This window comes from Melospiza melodia, chromosome Z, assembly GCF_035770615.1.
Source record: "Melospiza melodia melodia isolate bMelMel2 chromosome Z, bMelMel2.pri, whole genome shotgun sequence".
NCBI lineage: Eukaryota > Metazoa > Chordata > Aves > Passeriformes > Passerellidae > Melospiza > Melospiza melodia.
This window is the reverse complement of record NC_086226.1, coordinates 56,170,785-56,191,790: the sequence shown is the minus strand read 5'-3', so window position 1 is coordinate 56,191,790 and position 21,006 is coordinate 56,170,785. Positions and strand designations below refer to the sequence as shown.

The following is a 21,006-nucleotide window of genomic DNA, read 5'->3' as shown; positions in this document are numbered from 1 at the left end:
TGTTACTGGTGTGCATTTTGTGCCCCCGTGCCAGACATGTTCAGTTGGAAATTGTTGTGAAAATACCTCTCTGCATCCGTAGGCATATGGAGTTTAGTCCTATGTCGGACACTTGCAATTATTTGTTTTGTTCCTACTGATTTGTTCAAAGAAGAGCATTTTTAAAAATGTATTGATGAATTATAGAGGAGGGAGACTGAAATGATTACATGCAGTATCATATTCTTGTACCAACATCACTAAATATATTTAAAGTTCTGTAGAACTACCGATGGCAGTTGTTAAAGCTGATTAAATAAAATATGCCTGAGGTTACCACAGCATATGACTGCATTTGCTGTAGCCATTTGTAAGTGAAAATACATTAGGAATGACTCCTTACACTAAAATGAGATTTCAAATGCTGAAGAAGAAATTCTTCAATAGCATACCCTCTCTTCTTTGAGAGTCATCATCAACTCACTGTGCTTTCAGGCAGAAAAAAGTGTTTTTAATGAGCTTCTTGGCAGTTCTGCTTACTGTCTTTCTTTTTTCTTCCTGGCATTAAAGGTGACAGATTTACAGAGTACATTGTTCAAAGTTACTATAGTGTGTGAAACATACTGCTGTATAGCAACATGCAACATGCTGTCAGGTCTGAATGAAGCTTCAGCAATGAATTAGGCAAAGAAAGGGAGTAGAAGAGAAAATCTTCAGTGAGACTTTGTTTAGCAGAGTGTACCAGGTACGCTGTGGAACAAATGCAATTGGACTGCAGCTGCTGATATAATTTCCTGTGCCTGGGAGGGAGAAAAGTGTGGTGCACCCACAGGGGTTGAGCGCTGTACTGTGCAGTTCCAGAGACAGCTTGAAGACATACAGTTGTTGCATATCCTGTGGACTAATTGAATCCAGATCCTTGGAATCCAACTTTTTTTTTTTTTTAACTGCTGTCACTGTTGTTTTTCATTTCATTAAAAAGACCTGGAACTGGAGCTCAGCCAGAATTTTAAATAAACAAAACAAAAAGCCCCAGTAATACTTTTCACCCATGGAGTCCTCTGCAAGAGCTCTAGCTGTGCAGGATTTGGCTAACAGAACCCTGGAAGTGTACCACTGCTGTTTACTCCACAGATGCTTTGCCCACAGTGACCCAAATAATACGGGGCAGTCGTCTGCTTTTTTGACGCTGGGCATTTTCTGAATACATAGGTCATAGGAGGCAAGTGTTAGCAAAATTTATACAGATGTTGTTTTATTTTTATAGCTCTCCTCCATTTACTGGGTGGCATTTCCTTCAGTGTTAACAACAGAGGTTAACTGCACACAGACATGTATAGGGACTCTTGCCAGGTTTTCTTTCCTTGTCTTTAAATATGTTTCTCCAACTTGGTTGTTTTTCATTCTTGGCTGCAGTCTTTCAGAATTTGGATTTAATTGGTTCAGTGTATTCTGGAACCATCTGTTGATTTACTGGTTATTGTAAATATTATATGAGCACTAATTTATAAATAACCACTGTCACTGCATTTTCTTAGATTTTGTGTTTGTTGTCCAACAATAGTTTACTGATAAGTCCCTTCAAGTGGAGATTCATCTTCTCTTGCTTTTACCCTTCTATATGTGTGTTGCATCTCCAGGCCATTTGTTGAAAGCATTATAGCAAGACTGCTGAAAGCAAAACTTACTCTGAAAGGCTTCTAATTTTTTCCCCATTTTGCAGTTGACTAAACAGCGTCTGGTGGATGCAGATGGAATCATTAACCCAAATGCTTTCTACATCTACCTGACAGCCTGGGTTAGCAATGACCCTGTGGCCTACGCTGCCTCGCAGGCCAACATCCGCCCGCACCGCCCAGAGTGGGTGCACGACAAAGCAGACTACATGCCAGAAACACGGCTGAGGAGTAAGTAGTGTTTCGTCTTAACTTCCTACAGTTTACATGAGTGCCCCCACTCCTTCCTTCCAGCACCAGTAACCCTCGATGCTGCACAGGGCTCTGAAGCATTAGCAGGAGAAGACATTGTGTTATGCTGTAGTTATAGGAGATCCAAGCACTGCTGAGACTGTGACACCATTGCAGGGTTTTATCATGTTGAATAATGGGTTATAGAACAGTTTAAAGCTCTAAAAGCTTATAGTAAACATTGCTTTTTAAAGTGTTACTTGGTAGTTCTGTCTGTGTGAGACACCTGGGCATTTCATGAAATTCCTGCCTCAGTTATTCTGAAATTTCATTACTGAAATTCTATCATGGCTGTTCTCAATTCCTAATATCTCAGAAATTTTTACCAAGGTAACTTATACACTAAGCTACTGCACTGATATCATACAAGAGCTAGAGGGACTAGCGGAGAAGTTCCACTTCACACCATTCACTGTTTTCTGGCACCAATACCAAAAACTGGCTTTGATTCAGCTTTCAGTTGAGGATTGCTAGTTGGACACCAGTAGGGAAGGAGAGAGGGCATACAGGGGACAACTGGTGCACTTAGAAATGTGGTTGGATAACCATGCTTCAGTGTATCCAAACCCTGGAGCTTTGTGGCAGTCAGCCAAGTTTTGTCTTAATGAAAATTTATAGTTGAGATTATAATAGGGCAAATCATGTTAAGCAAGTCAACTGAATGAAGGTGCAGGGTTGGAACACACAGTGGCAGTAACCAAAGTCTTGTTGAAAAAGCCTTTTCTTTTCTAATCATAGAGTAGACCTTGCATTACACTCAAAAAGAAGTATGGAGAGTGTTGGTTTGTCAAATTATTAAGGGATAAAAAGTTATGGAAGTAAGTCAGTAAGCCATTACTTCTATGTTATGGGGAATTTTCTTCCACTAATTTCCATCTGAATGTGGATTTCTGCATCTGAATTTCCAGATATTTGATGGAAATCTTTAAAAACCAACCAACCTGCTCAAGCCTAATTTTTCTCTATTTTGTGTCAGTAGATCTCAGTTAATCTTAGGGAAATGATCTTTGAATTTGAAGAAAATGCATTAAAGAGGAGGATTTGGGTAAAATTTTTAATTATGTGATTGTCCACTCATGTCGCAGTCAGGGATTTTTGACTAGGTATTCAGTAAGAAGCACTATAACACTGATTAGGATTAAATACATGGATTGAAAGATAACTGTTAAATTATATGTAACTGTTAGGGATCTTGGTGGAAGCTGTGTTCATCCTGTTATGCTGCATGATAAAATACAGTAATCTCATGTACTGTTTCCAGTTTCTCTTTATTGGTGAGTTTTAAAACTATCATTAATTCCAAACAAGTAAATTCAAATTCACCACCTTTTATGCATTTTGCTGTGAAGAATAAAATATTTTGCTAACCTGTATATCATGTTCTTCCCAAAAGTGCATTTTAACACTGCTGTAATTTTCCTAGTTCCAGCAGCTGAGCCCATAGAATATGCTCAGTTTCCTTTCTACCTCAATGGATTGCGTGAAACTTCTGACTTTGTGGAGGCTATTGAGAAAGTGAGAGCTATCTGTAACAACTACACCAGCTTGGGGATCTCCAGCTACCCTAATGGTTACCCATTTCTCTTCTGGGAGCAGTACATTGGACTTCGTCACTGGCTCCTCTTATCCATTAGTGTGGTTTTGGCTTGCACGTTTCTGGTGTGTGCCCTCTTCCTCCTAAACCCCTGGACAGCTGGGATCATTGTAAGTTTATTATAAGGGTCTTTGTTGAAGTCAAATTCCTTTCAGCATAGCTCTTGCTGTAGTCGGGAAGGTTTTGTTTATGTCTGGGCCTCTGGTGGAGTATGTATATTGCATCATTCATTATATATTTATTCAACTTGAGAGGGTAGGGTTCATGCTGAAGGTACAAACCTTAATAACCTTAATCTTTTGGCCACCTTTTTTGCAGGTTTAAAGGTTTCTTAGAAAGGTATATAAACTTTTACCCTTGCTCAAATGCACACTAATATAAGAAATAAAGACACAGAAAAATTAGGAGCTTTATTAAAACAATTTCTAATTCTGTATTCCTTCTCTTCTTTTGTCACGCATAATTATTTTTTAAGGCAGTTGCTTATGACTAGCTTGTCTGTAAATTTTCCCAGCCATTTCTGAATGCAATTTCTGGAAAAAACTGAAATGCTTATGTTGTACGGTACAGACTGTGGAAAGCCTGTAACCAAGTGAGGAGAAAGATCATAAAATTGTAAACTGCAGAGAATACTCCTCCATGCTTTCTGCAAGGCACCAAAAGCTTCTCAGTAAACATTCAAGTTAAATTGAATGATGATGTCCCTATGTTTAAATTCCATAAACTATCATGTGGTTTATAAAAAGCCAGAAGTAGAAAAGCATAAAACAGTTACTAGGGTTTTTTTAATGTACATTTATATGACAGGTATGTTAAAAGGTAAATGTTTAGTCTAGAATATTTTTCATAGCACCTTATCAAGCAATTTATGTTATTATGCTTGATTCATTAGCTTATAAAATAATTTATTGTAGTGCATACTTTTTTCTCCTTTGGAAAAAGAGTTTATTTTCAGAGTACACCATTGCTTTTATAAGTGTGTCTATTTTTTTTTCTTCTGCCTGGCTTTAGCTACTTTTAAAGTTAATTCTCCAGATTTCCTTCCCTCCCTTTTCCTCAGTTTTTTTACAAGGTAGATGAAAGAAAAATAAAAGCTTCCTCTTATATTTAACTGTTCACTTTGTCCATGTCAATCCCCCCCAAATACTTTAAAAGCTGAGAGTCCCTCTGTAACCTGAGACACATCAGCTGATTATGGCATTCAGTTTCTTCTGTGCTTTAGACATCTTTGCTTATATTTGCAGTTCTACAAAAGAGAGTTCAAATACAGATAGTTGAAAGATTCTTTTTCTGGAAGGACTGTCTGAAAGATGGGTGAAAAAGAAAAATGTACCTTTGAGGAGTATCCATGATAAGGAGGAAAAAATGGTTTTTCAGCTCACTGATGGATTGTATTGCACCAATACAAAGCTGGTGCTTCATGTGTTAACTGTTTCTTAGGGTGTAATTTAGACTGGCTGTGCAGCATTCGTTGCCATTGAGAATAATTAAAAAAGAGCAGCTTGTCTTTGGGAATATAGGGCAGCTTTGAGGAATATGTCCTATGGTAACCACATTATTTTGAAATGTCTTTCTCCTCATTGTCTGGAGTATAAGAAAATACTAACAGATGTTTGAAATCATCTAGGTGGTGGTGCTGGCTCTAATGACTGTGGAGCTGTTTGGCATGATGGGTCTAATTGGAATAAAGCTGAGTGCAGTGCCTGTGGTTATCCTGATTGCTTCTGTTGGCATTGGTGTGGAATTCACTGTTCATGTTGCTTTGGTATGTAAAATCAAGAAGCATTTCAAAAACATCTTAAAATAAAATAGTGGCAATGTTCAGATCACAAATACTTACAGTTTCTTGTCAGTGACGTGATTCTCAGAAGGAAAATGGTCACAGTTTTATGTACCTTTCTGTTTGTCTCAATGGAGCAAGAGTTGATCTTCATGAGGTGATTCCTAGCCATTGAGTCAGTCTCCCAGGAGCCAAGAGAGTCTCATTATCAGACTAACAGGTATCATTAGCTATGATACCTGTTAGTCTGATTAATGCAATTATGTAGAGAAAACAGAGATCTTAAATCACCTTGCTTCATTCCAGACTCCCATGATCCTTGTCTGATGCTCCAGTGTTGCTGCATCAACATTACACGGCTTTCTGTTGCCTCTTGCTTGTTCTCTATCTCACAAAAGAGAATTCTTCAGAAGAGTTTTTCAAGATCAGATATTGTGTTATTTGGTATTTCTGGACTTTTTGAATGTGAACATGTTTGAATTAGTGTTCCATTTGTAAAATCTTCACCTTCTTTTCAGAAGCCATTGGCTACTAATAGCAGGCACAAACATGCAGTCTGTAGGAAAATATTTTTCTACTGTTTATCTAGTGGTTTAGATGATGTACAGAGTTCGGGCACATAAAGTCACCCTAAATGAAAAGAATCATTTTGAGAAAAACCAAAGTGGAAGTAGGGTAAGGTTAAAGAGGAGCAATTGAATTCCTCCAGTGATGACATCTTTTTTTCCCCTGCTGCTACAGATGACTTTTGGAGGCAAATGAATTTGCTAGGACTTTGAATTGTTTGGGAAGTGTTAGTGTAGATGAGGAAGAAAGAAATGACAGCTTCTTGGTATTGACGACTTAAAACAGGAAAAATAGAATAAAAAAATGGACAAAACAGCTGTTTCTAGTTGGGAAGAAACCAATTTAATTTACAGGACTTTATGGGTCACCTGTGCCTGAAGGTAAAATGCCAAGCAAATTGAAAATACTGGTTTTCTACATTGACACTGGAGATGAAAACCTTGGAACACATAAATAGTCAAATCAGTGTTGTATAAACAAAAAACGTAGTGCTTTTAATGCCAAATTTAATTGAGTTTAAAAGTGATTCACAATGCAGTTGTGGGTCAGTTTTCTGCTATTGCTTGTGAATTGTGACCTTGTTTTTTTCTAGTTTTAGAAAAGAGGGACTTAAATTCCAGGACTGTGAGGAAGATAGCTGCTTCAGCACGTATCTTAATAGCCAGTAGGGAATTAGCTAAAGAGAGCCCTTACAAACCACAGTAAGAAGATCAGTCAGGTTCTTGTTTTCTTAAACCATTAAGTCATACAAAGTAGACAAATTTATAACAAATTTATATAACACCAGTATTTGCATGTTGTTGATAAAGCTTATTCAAAACTTATTCATACAGAGTTGTAGGGATGAAAACAGTTCACTAGTGATATTGTTGCTCAGGCACTACCATGTTTAGCACTATTCCTAGGATAATTTTTTATGTATAGAACTGCTAGCTTTGAAGTACTAGAACTTTCAAAAACTTTTTTGAGTGAAATGAAAATGTTAAAAAAGTCACAGAGGCCATGGACCCACAAGAATGAGAGGAGCAGCCCTGCAATTTTCACACCTGAAGTGCATTCACCAGGATATGGATTCTTTTCAGGTGGAAATAGGCAAATCCAGAGACAAAAGGCTACTGTTGCAAGTAGGAATTGCTTCCAGAATTATTATGGGATGACTCTGTTATCAGTGCTTACTCTGGTTGTGTGACTTCAGCAGCTGCTGTGGTAAATCTGCAGGATCAAGCCTTCTCTCAGGGGTTAGGCAGCTATAGAGATAACTTTGATAAACTGTAGTTTAGAGTAATTTACTGATGGAAACCTGTGTATGCTAGGAGAGAGGCTGTTTGGAAGGTTGTATACATCTGCTTAAGGAAATGGATTTTTTTGTTTTACAGGCGTTTTTAACTGCCATAGGAGACAGGAACCATAGGGCTGTCCTTGCATTGGAACACATGTTTGCACCAGTGCTGGATGGGGCCGTGTCCACTCTGCTTGGGGTGTTAATGCTTGCAGGATCAGAGTTTGATTTTATTGTCAGGTAAAGCATTTTTGTGTTTTGACTTTCTTTCAAAAATAAAAATAACTGTGCTTTTAATTTTTATTCACTTCAGTGAATCTGTCATTTTATTACTGTGCATGGTGTGTCAAGTATGCTTATGTCATGGTCCTGCTTTCCCTCTGTTTTATTAACTCCTTGTTACTTGCTAGACATGGTAGTGTTTCCATTGCTGACATTAAAATCTGTTCCAGGAAAATCTGAGACTTAGCATGAAGGAACACAAAAATTTTGCTCTTTAGAAAGTTTGCTGATTCTGGGTTTGAATTAGTTCAAAGCATCTTGTATTGTCCAGTGTTAGCTGCAGCTGACCTTTAGCCTTGAGGTCCTCCAGACTTCTTGTATGCACAAGAATTTGTATGCAAAAGACATGTGAACCTACAAACATTCAACTGTGCTGCAAGTGACTCTCTCAGGGCCTTCCCCTTCTATCCTTATGTAGGTTTTACATAATGAGGAAAAGAGGTGGGGGATGTGGGGGGGAGAAGGCGCTGTTTGGGAGCTGGGGAACCATAAATATGAACACAGAACTTCATACTAAAATTTTGTACAGCAAACCTGAAGGCCCTTCTGTTTAGAACTACAAGCAGGCTGTTTCTTGTGAATATAATTAAGAATGTGTGTTTGTCAAGTATAGAGGAAAGCAAGTCTTTTCTTGAGGGGAATTTGAGAAGTGCAATGAAACAGATCCTCTTCTACTCCAAACAACCTGTGGAGCTCTGCAAAATGGCTAATCTTAGAAGTAACACAGGCTCTTTGTGGTAAACTACAGCACACACAGAAAAAAATAATCCAAGCCCTAAAATGGAACTGAGGTAGAACTGGGCCAAATAAAAATGCTCTGAAAGATGGCTAAACTACTTAGGTAGACATAAGCTGGATAGATGACTAGACTTAACTGACATCCATTTGACAACAAGAACAACAAATGTCAGAGGCAGGAACTGGGAGAATGACTGCTAAATCTCATCAGGCTTTTTGTTTATGTATGAAAGAGATTTGAAGAAAGCAGGCGGGTTGCAGTTAGATCTCATGAAACCTGCATGAAGAATATTACTATACAGGTTTTCTATGTTCTGAAATAATTTTTTTTCCCCAAAATCATTCTTTTTTTACTTTATTGAATTGGTATTGAAGAAATAGAATTTTTCTTTTAGGATCTGGTTTTGTAAGGGTCAGAACATTTTGACATACTGGTTACTGATAGATTTAACCTAAATTTACAGGGGTATATTTTTGGTGTGCTACTTTCCTACTTAACAGATGAGATTTTGGCACACATTTTTGTGTCATAGCAAATGGAAGACTGTAGCAGCCCTTCGCACCAAATTTGGATTTGATGTGCTCTCAGTTTATAAAATGAGCCTTTCAACTTTTCAACTTATGTTATTTTACTTTTTTTGGCCATCAGTTTCTGTTTTTATAGCACAATCTCACTTCAGTTTGCTGTGTTTAAAGAATATAATAAAATAAACTATGGGGAGCCTGAGCATTGTTAGAGTGGGCGAAGAAGATCCTAAACTTCCGGAAAGCGACAGATTAGTCCAGCAATGTGGAAGATTAAGTAAATTAACAGACACTGTATACACCAACTGGTCAAAGCCATAATCCTCCTGTTTATTCTAACATTAGATGGATGAGATGCAAATGTTTTTAATGTCTGTTGTTGATCTGTGTCCCAGTTTAAAGTTCTGGTGGTTTATGTTAGTAGAGTAGATTGGCTTGCTGATTTTTGTTAATGCAGATCAGAAATTCCCAAATGTTTACAATAGCAGGATATTTATAGTTTTACAGGAGTCTGATATATTTGATCAGATGTGGAAACAGGGAGGCAGTAAAGTTTGTTGCCAGCTAGACAATGTAATCAGCAGACCCATTAGCAAACTTGCCCTCTGTTCTTCTCCTTTGCTTTCTCCTTCAGGAATTTACCAAGACTGAGTCCTTGAAATCATTAGTTACAACGCAGCCTTAAGTTTAGTCTGAGCCCCAGCTGTGCCGAATACCAACTAGCAAGACTTTCCTTTTACTGACAGGTTTACCTTGGTATTCATGAAGGATCCCAGACCTTAGCCCTCAGTGGTGGGAAAGGACAACTACTTGTGCACTTTTCTCTTCTTCCATAGTATTTCAGCCTTTATGTTTGAATTGGCTGACGCAAAACAAGAGTATTCAGAGATGCTAAATTGTTCAACAAAAGATTAGCCTGCAATGCAGCTCTGCCATTGTGGAGCGCTCTTACTCAGTACAATGCTGAAGCTTACTATAGAATGGGCATTTTCTTTGCAGAAGGCGGGTTCCTGTGTTGTAAAGAGTTGCAATTCAAGCTATTTGGTAAAACTGGAACTCACAGAATTCTAGGCGTTAAGTTTGATTAATGAACGGCAAGGAAAACCCTTACCTGATATACTGTAGATTTAATTAGACATTCTGCTGTAAGTTGCAGAAGCATTTCACAGTGGATTAGCTGCTGGGAGAAGAGGGCTTCTTTTCCTTCTACACTAAATTGTTTAAATTCTACACCCTTCACTTCATTTGTTTGCTTCTGCTGGGTTTTCACTAATGGGGGCCCCTTTTCATTGTATTTGTGCTTTCAATCCATTCAGCCCTTCCCTGCACATTCCATATTTTTGTGTTTGTGTAACACATTCATAAATAACATTACATGCTTTCAAATTCTGGGAAATTAACAAATTTAATTTTTTTCTTTCCTTTTCAACTAACACTTTGTGGAATGTAGCTTCTCTAATGCAAAAGGTAAAAACCCCAATATTTTATATGGAAAGTGATATAAATGTTTTCTTTGATGTTAGTAATATGTTAGAGTTAATTTAGGATCTTTATTATTTTAACATATGTTGGAGTAATTTGTGATCCCTTGTTTCTAACAGCAGCTATTCTCTCCCCCAAACTATTTAAACTGTACTTCAGGTATTTCTTTGCTGTTTTGGCAATCCTAACCATTCTGGGAGTTCTCAATGGATTGGTGCTGCTTCCTGTTCTTCTCTCATTCTTTGGACCATACCCTGAGGTCAGTAAAATTAATAGTGAACAGAAAAATAATACCATGTCTGTGTTGCTGTCCCCCTCAGTCACACCCTGGTTTTAGGAAATATTTTTAAAATTTTCTTGGATTAGGTTTCTTGCTCTCAGGCATCTTTATAAATTTTTAATAAAAAGTGCTGTTTGGTACATAGTTGATACTACGCCTTTTTAAAGTTTTTTTTTTTTTTTTAAATAAGTCTTGTTTTAGAGGTCACAATAAGCAAACCTGATAGGGTTATTTATACTACTAGCGTAATGTGATATGCAAAGAAGTTTGTAAAATAAGAATTTCCCTCAATATTTTGCAAAAGATAGTTTGTTTTTTACACATAGCTTCTGCTTTCCTACCTCAGCGGCTCTGTTGCATTCCTCAAAGTGTTTAGCTGAGCAGACCACCAGGAAGGCCCCGTGTGGACCAACACACACAGTGGTGGTCGAGAGACCACACCTTGATAACCAGGATCGGTCTACCAGAAGGTCCCCACTGCCCAGCCGCCTCTCCCTGTGGCATTCTCCTGCCTCAAGTAGCGTTTTTGTTGTGGGGAAGGCTTCACTTAGGCTTTGGTTGTGGGGAAGGCTTCACTTAGATGTTGGAGACTTTACAGCACAAACTCCGAGTCCAGACTCCAGGATTCACGGATACAAACTTTATATTTGGTTGTTGGTCATTTATTACCTACCCTGTAGTTAATACAATTACTGTGTTACCTGGGGTTATCTTTATCATGTGTCAATAGAATCATTGTGCTATGTTTCATATATCTATATATATGTATGTGCACAAGAACAAAACACAAGGTATGTATTCAGCACTGGTATATTTCACAAGTGTTTGGGTTCTTCTAATATTAGTAAAACAGTTTTGACAACAATGCGTGCTCTCCTAATTCCTAACAGTATGCATGACCTGTCTATTACTCAAATAATGTGAATGTGTGTGTTATTACCGTATATGTTGCTGTGATGTGTGTATCCATCTCTCTTTGCAAACAGACATGGAGTAACACTGTCCCGACCCACTGAGGTGATTTTGTGGAATCACTGCTAATGCTTGCTGAAAGGGGAGGGGAGCCCACATATTATTTTTGTTTTTATATTTGCAAGTGCATGCACATGCACACATGTATGCTCTTCCTGATAAAATTATATCTGTGTAGTCTTGTTTACATATGTATCTGCAGATGAAAGTCATATCTTTTATACTTCCATTAGTTTTTTCAGTTCAGTATCTGTGTTCATCAGAAAACTGTTGCTAAGCTTGTTGTGGCACGGCAGGGTGTATTTGGCAGAACATTGCTTGTGTCAAGCTCTAGTGATTAAAAGGCTAAAGCTAGCTGAATGTAACTGGAAGTGTTGCTGTCACCAGGTTTCTCCAACCAATGGACAGGACAGACTGCCCACACCATCTCCTGAGCCACCCCCCGGTACTGTGAGGTTTGCACTGCCACCTGGCCACACAAATAATGCTTCAGATTCCTCTGATTCTGAGTACAGCTCTCAAACCACAGTGTCTGGAATCAGTGAAGAGCTGCATCAGTACGAGGCCACCCGAGGTCCTGGGGCACCAGCTCATCAAGTAATAGTGGAAGCGACTGAGAATCCTCTCTTTGCAAGATCCACTGTAAGTATCTTTCATATGTATTAGCAGGAGGGCAAGAAGAAGTTTTTTGGTGTGTTTTGGTTTTGGGGTTTTTTTAAAAAGATCTATTTATTTTCATGGAAAACTCTTTATGATGGATTGTGCTTTGTAACTTCGTGCCAAAACCTGTTCGCAGAAGTGAAGGTTTTCCTGATTCTCTCCTTTACAGCTGAGCTGGGGATAAAGTAATGGGCCAAAAGCAGGCGTTTGGCATGGGTAATTGCTATTACATCCTATTGGCACCAGCCACAAGAGAGAGCTCTCAGTCTGTTTGATGACTGTTTTCAGAGAGAGAGGGAGGCATTACAAGATACCAGCCTCTTTTACACAGCTCCTTGTGGATTGCTGTAATATACCTCTCTGAGGCAGCACATTTTGGAGAGAAAGATTAGAGCCAGAAGAAAGCAGTTCAAGTGCTGTACCAAATCTTGGGCCTAGTTGCATCTTGCTACTGGTTTGGCATAATTGCGATTTCAAAGGAAAGTGAAAAAGCTCTGTCTCCTACCCCTGCTGATGTTGCATGCTGAGCTGCAATGCGGATCTGGTTTTGTTCAGCAGAGGCCTAGAAATAGGTACAAGCACAGCCACATTTGAAGTTGGTCACGGTTTATTGACTGATGTAGCTGCTGTGCTTCACGCTCTTTATGGAAATCAGAAAACAGATTCCTACAGTCTATACAAAGTACCCTACTAACATCCTGTGTATGTTCCCTGCATGGAATGGCCTTTTCCAAATGCCTGCAATTCTGCTTGTTGAGTTAAGACCAAGTGCTTGTCACCCATCCCTTTGAAAAGATGGACCAGCATGTACAAAGCTTACAATAATGTTTTCAGCTGTCATCCTGTGTTTTCTGAAGATGTGCTTTCCAGGTTTAAAAAACTTCAGACAAAAACCATGGAAAAATCAATTATCAGATTCCACCACGTTGCCTTTGTAGAGTCAGAGCATTATTATAATTATTCCCAGCATAAAACATAAGCAAGCGTGGTATTTGCTTGCTTTGCTGTGTCAGAGGCGTAACCGTGTGTGTCTCTCTCAGGTGGTTCAGCCGGAGGCCAGGCATCAGCCGAGCCCTCGGCTCCAGCCGAATCCAGAGCCCAGCACGCAGCAGCCATGGCATCAGGGCAGGCAGCCCAAAAGGGAAGCGAGGGAAGGGCCGCGACCACCTCCTTACCGCCCTCGCAGGGACGCTTTTGAAATTTCTACTGAAGGGCCCTCGGCACCAAGCAGCAGCAGCAGCAGCAGGGATCGCTTGGGCCACAAGGCTCGCTCGCACAGCGTTCGGAGCCCGGCGTTCGGGGCCGCGGGCGCCGCGGGAGCAGCCTACTGCCAGCCCATCACTACTGTGACTGCCTCAGCCTCAGTCACTGTTGCTGTCCACCCTGCCCTCCACAGCCACAGCCCTCGGGGAGCGAGCTTTCCGTCCTACGAGGGACACCACGAGGCTGGCCATGCGCCATTTGAGGACCCCCACGTGCCTTTTAATGTGCGATGTGAAAGAAGGAATTCTAAAGTGGAAGTTATAGAACTGCAAGATGTTGAATGTGAGGAGAGGATTCCTGGCAACAGCTCACAATAAGGTAGGTCCATCCTGCGTAACTGTAAGCTTTGGCCTGTGTCAGGCAATGGTGTGATCAAAAGAAAGAGGAAAATTCAATTTCTCAGAGATAACTTTTCACAGACAGCGCTACTTACAGGTCACGCTGATCACCTTAAATTTGCTACCTGTGAATATAGTACATTTTGCACTGGACATGAGGTTGACTAAGATAGAGCACTCCAACACTGGGAAGTCATACTTTGAAGAGCCTTGCAAAATCATACAATCCCAGTTTACCTGATGAGGAAAAAAAAGCAGAGATGTTGTATAACATCTTCAGAGTTCTGCGACTGCATATGCCATTGTGTAAGTCCTGTCTTCTGATCCCTGAATCAGGCATGCTTTAAAACATTATATAAAATTACATTGTCTAGGAGAGTGTAAAAATTGTCAGCTACTTGAGGAGTTGTCATCTCTTGAATAAAATAATTTGTGAAAGAATTTAAAGTCCATAATAAGGACTGAATCCCTCTGGAAGATGAGCCAGGTGAGAGGTGGGAAGTCCTACATGCCTAGTGCACTTCTGCTCAGCAGAGTGTCCCCTGCTCTTTGGAGGGGCCTTCAGAGACCTCCCCAGTGACCTCGTACACTGGAGGTGTCTGAGCTGACCTCTGCCATGCCAGGGGCATCTGCCGTGGCAATCGCAGGTTTGCACAGGATAGAGCTGCCCATTGAGTTTTTACACTGAAAACTTATTGGGGCTCTTATATGAAGACTATTTCTCACTATTTTTACTATGTTCTCTTGCAGGGAATAGAATAGTTACTTATCTGTCGATTACTGTTTTTTCTCTTTGCTTGTCTGAGCTTTTCAGTGACAGACAACAGTCTGAACAGAGCAAGTAATTTTATTTTGATTCTAGAATATTTTGCATGTACGCATGCATGCATGTGTATGCACACACACACAGAGTTTTGACAGAAATTTCTATGATAATTCAAAATGAAACCACTTTCTAAATCATAAAATGTCTCTCCAAACATCCCAAAGCGTAAATAGGAGTGAATGCCTTTAGCCTTGCAGTCTAGAAATATGACAAATAATAGTATCCAAAGAATAAGGAAATACTTGGGCTTAGTTTTTTCAAGCTGAAGTGTACGTTAATGTGAGACTCTTAAATAAACTCCGTATTCAATGTAGCATACTTCTTCAACTGTTCATTGGTTTTGACTGAATTTGTCACAGCTATCTAAAACTGGGAACTTAGAAATTAAAGCATCAACATTTTTTTAATTGGCGTCAGTATTTCTTCACCAGGAAATTAATAACTGAGATGAAAGTAGAGCCAGCATTTCCTGACTACTAAATCTAACCACAAGAATCATGAAATGAGTTGGTTTCATTTGATTTGTTTTTCTTGAAATTCAGTGACTGTTTGCTTTTTTCTCTCTCCTTATTTGTACAGGGTAATAACTGAAGCAAAGAAGAGGCCAAAGATGGAAAACTGTATTCCAGAACTGCTTGAAGAGAAGAACTGCTTGAAGTTGTAGAAAAGGACATGCTGCATCAGGACAACAGTTCACTGTTACTGTAACCTATTGTATTATTTTGTTAAATATTTCTTTTAAGTATTTAAAAGATGTACACATATGTAATATACAAAAGAATGATGTAAAGTAGTATAGTCTGGAGTAATTTGCCTTTGGGCAATAGAATGGGGACAAAATTGTGTGCTCTTTGTACTTTTTGTACATTGATATCTGTGCCACAACTAAGCTTAATCTAGTTCTAAATTTCAGCATAAGTTGCTGCTGCTTAAATATTTTATAATTTACTTGTATAATTCTATGCAAATATTGCTTATGTAATAGGATTTTTTAAAAGGTACATGTCTGTTTAAAATATTTTAAATTTGTGTATCACAACCCTGTGGTAGTATGAAATGTTACTGTTAACTTTCAAACACGCTATGCGTGGTAATTTTTAAAATAAGCAAATATGAAGAAAAGCGAGTTAATCTGGGAGGCTTAAATAACTTAGCTATGTGCAGGTTTTATTTTGCTGTATGTGTCCAAGCGTGCATCTGGAAACATGCCTGCTTTTGTGTGTATGTTCCTGGTGTACTCTAGTTTCTCTTTTACTGTATGTTAACACTTGGTGGGCTTGCAAACCCACTCATGCTGATGTGAGTCTGGCTTTCCCTGTTAGTAGGCACTAGTGAAAACTCTGTTGTTGTTTACCAATATATACAGCTATAGACTGCCATCATCAAAGGCCCAACTGAAATACTAGAGAAGACAGGGAGTTGAGGTTTAGAATTATATTTCAGTTCCCAAACCCTTAAAGACTTGTTTCACATTACTTTAGTCAAGTTACTTAACTGCCCCATGCCTCAATTTTTCATTCTGTAAAATGGTTATAATTACACTTACCTACCTCCCAGGAATGTTGTGAGGCTTAATTACAGTTCATGTAGTGCTTCGAGTTTTTTTTTTCCCTTGCAAAATATGCCAGGTAAGTGCAAGCACTATGACCATTATTTTTTCACTTCCGAAGGTGCTGGATATTGGCAGGTGCTGGTGGTTATAGAAATACAATGAGCATCTGATCTGCCTTATTTTGATACTGTTAATTTTGAATGGGATCAGAAGCTGGATAATGGATTGTTTGATGGTGAGCCACAGCTTAGCTGAGTCATTACAGCATTGAAAGCAGTATCTCTGGTCACCTTATTTTTGTGGCAGGAAGGAGTTAATAGTAAGTAATAAAAATCAAATGGAAGGATTAAAAAAAAAGTACATTCACTTTTAAATATAAATGGCTTTCTGGTGGGCCAGGATGGTAATGACACTTAAGGCCTGGGTAGTTATTTTCTTTTTTGTTTGTGTTTTCCCATGCTGCATTGGCACTTTTAATTATAACAGCTAAACTGGGATCTCTTTGCGAAACTAATTTAGCTTTTTGTACTATTATTTTTAAACTAAAAGGGGATTGCTGCAGGTGAAGGGTCTGGAAAAACACTGCAATCTGTGTTCCCACTGGAAACAAAACGTAGGAACAAAGAACCTTAATTTAAAATAATGCAACACAAGTTTTCGTTATCTCCGTCTTCTTTTTTTATCTTTTTCTGCCCTTCACCAAGCTGTTTTTTAGAGCAGGTAGATGTTCAGTTTTGTATTCAGAGCCAAACACAGCCAATATTCAGTTTCTAAACACAGCAGTGGTGGGGCTTTTCTTTATGTATACCTGAATAGCAGTGGCCAATTCTTTGATGGGAAAGTGTTTTTCTCCAGTGGCTTCAGGGAGTCTATCTTTGCCTACAGACCTTGCCAGCAAAATGAATGGGGATAATGAGAATGCACAAAATTCCATGCCTTTTTTGCTCACTTGAAAACACTTTGATATGAGGCACTTGTTTACAGATCTCCAATGTGAACGCTCAAAGAGCAGGTGGCGAGAGCCTGGTGTCATTCCCGTGATACATAAGCTACTGTCTCAGTGCACACCAAGGGTTAATGTCACAACTGCCTACTGGTCCAGTTCACTGTCTAACATGAAAACTCTTGATGACAAAAAGATGAGGGGCCCCAATTTAGCACGAGCAGCATAGTGACCTCAGATCATACAAACCTGCAACAAAACTGTATGATACCAATTGGAAGCTGCCTTCAACCACCAAGCTTGTGCGCTCACGTGTCAGAGACCGGCAGGGCTCCCACTGGCGCCGCTCCGTGCCGCAGGCTGCCTTGCTTCCTGCTCTTCCTCGGCAGGCAAGGGGCACAGGGCAAGTTGCAGTGTCGCCCACCTGCCCCTGCCCCGAGCCTGCCTGCGTGCTTGTGTGTGGGTGAGCTGTCTGCTGCTTTGTGCACAATGTAGACCTTCTTCTTCGATAGTCACATTGGCAAGGGGAGAACTCAGTGGCTGGCAACCTTTGTTTTGTTTTGGTTTTTTTTCATAACTTTTTTAATCATGGGTGATATTTATATTTTTGTATCATAAGAATGTTTTTCTTACAGTATTTGTCATGCCAGTTTATAACAAACAAAATGCAGGGATTTTATTTCTATTGGAAACACTATTACAGTTATGTTTTTATTGTTTAATGGATTTTTATTTGTATAGAGTGCTTACTAATGTTAAATAGGAAAGAGTATATAACATTTACATTATGGACTTGTAGCTTTTAGTGTAAGGAGTTAAAAGGAAAAAAATATTCAAACTGGGTCTCATTGCCTGCCTGTTTGGTAGGAGTGGGTTTGTGTCATTTCAGTTACAAAGATAAAATTATGCCATATAATTTATTTATATGAAAATTTATTTTTGTAGTGTACATAGTAGTCATCAAGTCTTTTGACAGAAGTATATTTTTAAAGAGTTTATATGTAATGATGATACCATTATGTTTTGGAACACTGCTGAGATACAATTACAGTGCACACTTTTCCTTGTAAACCCCCTGGAGAAAAGAAAGTGTTTAACAGTGTTAAGAGAGAAAGAGAGTGTGACTATTCATACAATTCTGAACTGTGTTTTAGTTACCATTTGTGATCTAGCGTGGTTCTCATTTTAAGCTTTGAATGGAAATTGTAAAAACTCTCTAAATATTAATGTTCAAACACTGATAGAAATTCTAACATGAATAAAAAAATATTATAACTTACTGGCTATGGATTTGCTTGTTTATGGAATGCTTCTTTATTTACTGCTGGTTATCTCTGCAGATGCAACCATGCAATCATTCTGATTTGGAGCATGAATCTGAGATCTTTCAGTATTTGGGATGTGTGGGATATTCAGATTTGCCCATTTGCAGCAGGAGCCATTTGCTGCCCTGTCTAAAGAGTGGCATGCTGGCCCTTGTCTGTTGATTCTGTTACCTTTGCATGTTGGGGGATAGGTTTAGGACTGGGTTATGCATGTCCTTCTCAGTCTGAGTGAAACGATTTGTTGACTAAAGCACTTTATATTATATAAAGGTTATTTCTTCTTAGACATGGGAGGAAATTCTTTGTCTTTTTCCCATCTCTGTGGGAATTTGCACCCTAAATTGGATAACAGAATCAATCTGGTATTTCCACTTTGTGGAAGAAAAAATAAATGTGTTCTGAGTTCTGAAAACTACAGCCGTCCCTAAGAAGGGAGACTCTTGACAAAATTCCCTCTGGGAAGCGTGCTACTGCTTGCCAGCCAGGGTGCAGGTCCCTGTGCCCCACACAAGCCCCACTAGGCAGGGAGGAGAAGCTGCAGTGGGCAGCAGGGAACGGAGTAACAGCATCTGTCTGAAGCCATTTGCATCGCAAACCGCAGGGTGGTTTTTCCTGTGCAGATACTCTGCCCAACATTCTTCCAAGTGCCACAGAGCCATCAGTCCTTCACTTTATCCTTTAACCCTTAGATGATCTTTTTACGTGAGACTTCTAAACGTCTCATAAGGAAAAAGCCCAAACCTGTCTTGAGATAATTTATAATTCAGGCTTTACTTTCCATGGCCAGAGTAAATACAAATATAATTTTCAATTTTATGTTTTCTGGAAGTTTAACCACAAAAGAGAAAAGCAGAGTTAAAGGACTTGAACTGCAAAACTTCAACACATATGTTTTAACTACTCAAAATACTCTCCCTCACACCCTCAGGATTAGCCAGCCTGAGTCAGGTTGCAGATTTGGCTCTTGTGGATACAGCCCATGAGAATAGTGCTCACTTAGGCCTTGCTTTAGCTCAGCTCACTCACTTCATCTTTTATGTCCAGCGATCCATGGGAGCTGCTCCATTCGCACAGCTGGAAACCATGTAAATAAATCAATACATTCTGTCCGTCAGAACATGGGTTTTTTTCCTTTAAACATTCTGTTTTGCAAAAACAATAGTTATTTACACAATACTACTTTTCATGTTTAGTTTTCTTATCATTTTGCTGTCACTCTGATTAACCCCAGGTAAGAACTTGATCTGATTTTTGCCAGAGATTGGCCATATTTATTCAGGCCTTAAGTAAACATGTGGCCAAATTTTTGTTGGCATAATGCATGTATTTAACAGCTTCAGGAATGCTACATGCTGCTAAACTGCAGCAGCACTGATATATGAACAGGTGTTTCATTTTTGTTAACTTTTACTCCCAAGGAGCATTTGAGACACTGACTGTTTATATCTGAATGTACCATTGCCAAATTGTAATTATTTTTAATGTCTGCTTCAAGCAATGAGAACAATTACTACTTTCCAACTGCATTTAATCATTCTTGTCTTTTTTGTTGCAAACATGTTGAATCTTATTGCTCGAACAGGGTGCGTGCCAGGCAACAGCACTACCTAGCTTGAGTGGCTTGGAAAAACACATGCCCAGTTTAACTGGTTAATTTCAGCTAATTAAGCACAAAAATGAAGCAGTACTCTGCTTTGGAAAAAAGAAAAAAAGTTTAATGTATATGCTGGCATATTTGATACTGCAGAAATAATTTTGCTCCTATAGACACTATGAAAGAAATCTCTGGCTCAGATACTTGGTTGTCTGCAGTGTCATCTGGGCCACTTATCACCCTTCCACAGCTCTCCTTATGAACATTTCCACTCTCATTTTAACAGCTGTAATTGGGTGGGTCACTAGTGTTTAAGCTGCCACAGCAGCTGAAAAGCAGCACCTTGCCATTGGTGCAAGGTAAGGCTGTAATGGAGAACACTGTATTTAGGGTTAATGATGATGATCTGTGAATCTCCTAGATGAATTAGAGTGTCAAGTGTGCACAGTGGATGCAAACTTTTGCACAGTGGAGCACAAAAAATGTGGCTTTTCTCTCTGGTCTGTCCATCCCTTGAGTTCAAATATTTGCAGCGGGCCCAACTTCACAGGCTCCTGGCTGCCTAACATACCACAGCCTAATGAAACCTGCTGGGGAGCAAGGCCATAAACCAGGGAAGCTGGGAAACAGGGAGATTGGAATCTGGAGGTTGGAAACTTCTTCTTAGGCAAGGAAGGGCTCTGCCTCGGTTGAAGAGGAGCCAGACTTCACTTAGGGGTATGTGAATAAGGTGGATTTCCACATCTGTTGAGTGAGGAAGGACAATTGAAATATTTGAAAAGTGATTTATGGCAGAAACGAGAGACTTTGGATGCTCTGGAAGAGGGAGAGCTCCACCATTTGATTTAGGAGACCCTAAATAGTATTATAAATTTATTTCAACACCTAGGTAAAACTGATTTTACTGCTCCAGGTTGAATCAAGGTTAGTGCTTGTGGATTTCTTCATCTGAAGTTTGTTTGGGGAAAAGATTTGTAGGAAGGTATGTCTGCCTAGGCTTTTGAAAGAGAAGAAGGCAAAGGCATTTAACACTAATTACTTGGCAACTGAGAAGAACTCA

General features: G+C 39.2%; 1 protein-coding gene across 3 annotated transcripts in view; it reads left to right on the top strand.

The window, feature by feature from the left end:
* PTCH1 (patched 1) overlaps positions 1-18,306 on the top strand; it is a 67,159-nt gene extending 48,853 nt beyond the window's left edge. For 2 of the 3 annotated variants that reach the window (XM_063181224.1, XM_063181225.1), the window contains exons 17-24: positions 1,703-1,886; positions 3,370-3,650; positions 5,168-5,305; positions 7,264-7,406; positions 10,353-10,452; positions 11,833-12,087; positions 13,146-13,686; positions 15,112-18,306. In XM_063181224.1, coding sequence (XP_063037294.1) covers positions 1,703-1,886; positions 3,370-3,650; positions 5,168-5,305; positions 7,264-7,406; positions 10,353-10,452; positions 11,833-12,087; positions 13,146-13,685 — 1,641 coding nt within the window. In that variant the 3' untranslated portion in view covers position 13,686; positions 15,112-18,306. Of the gene's footprint in view, positions 1-1,702; positions 1,887-3,369; positions 3,651-5,167; positions 5,306-7,263; positions 7,407-10,161; positions 10,179-10,352; positions 10,453-11,832; positions 12,088-13,145; positions 13,687-15,111 lie in introns of those variants that run through there. The other variant, XR_010031338.1, reaches the window with a different exon arrangement.
* Positions 18,307-21,006: the final 2,700 nt, after the last annotated feature.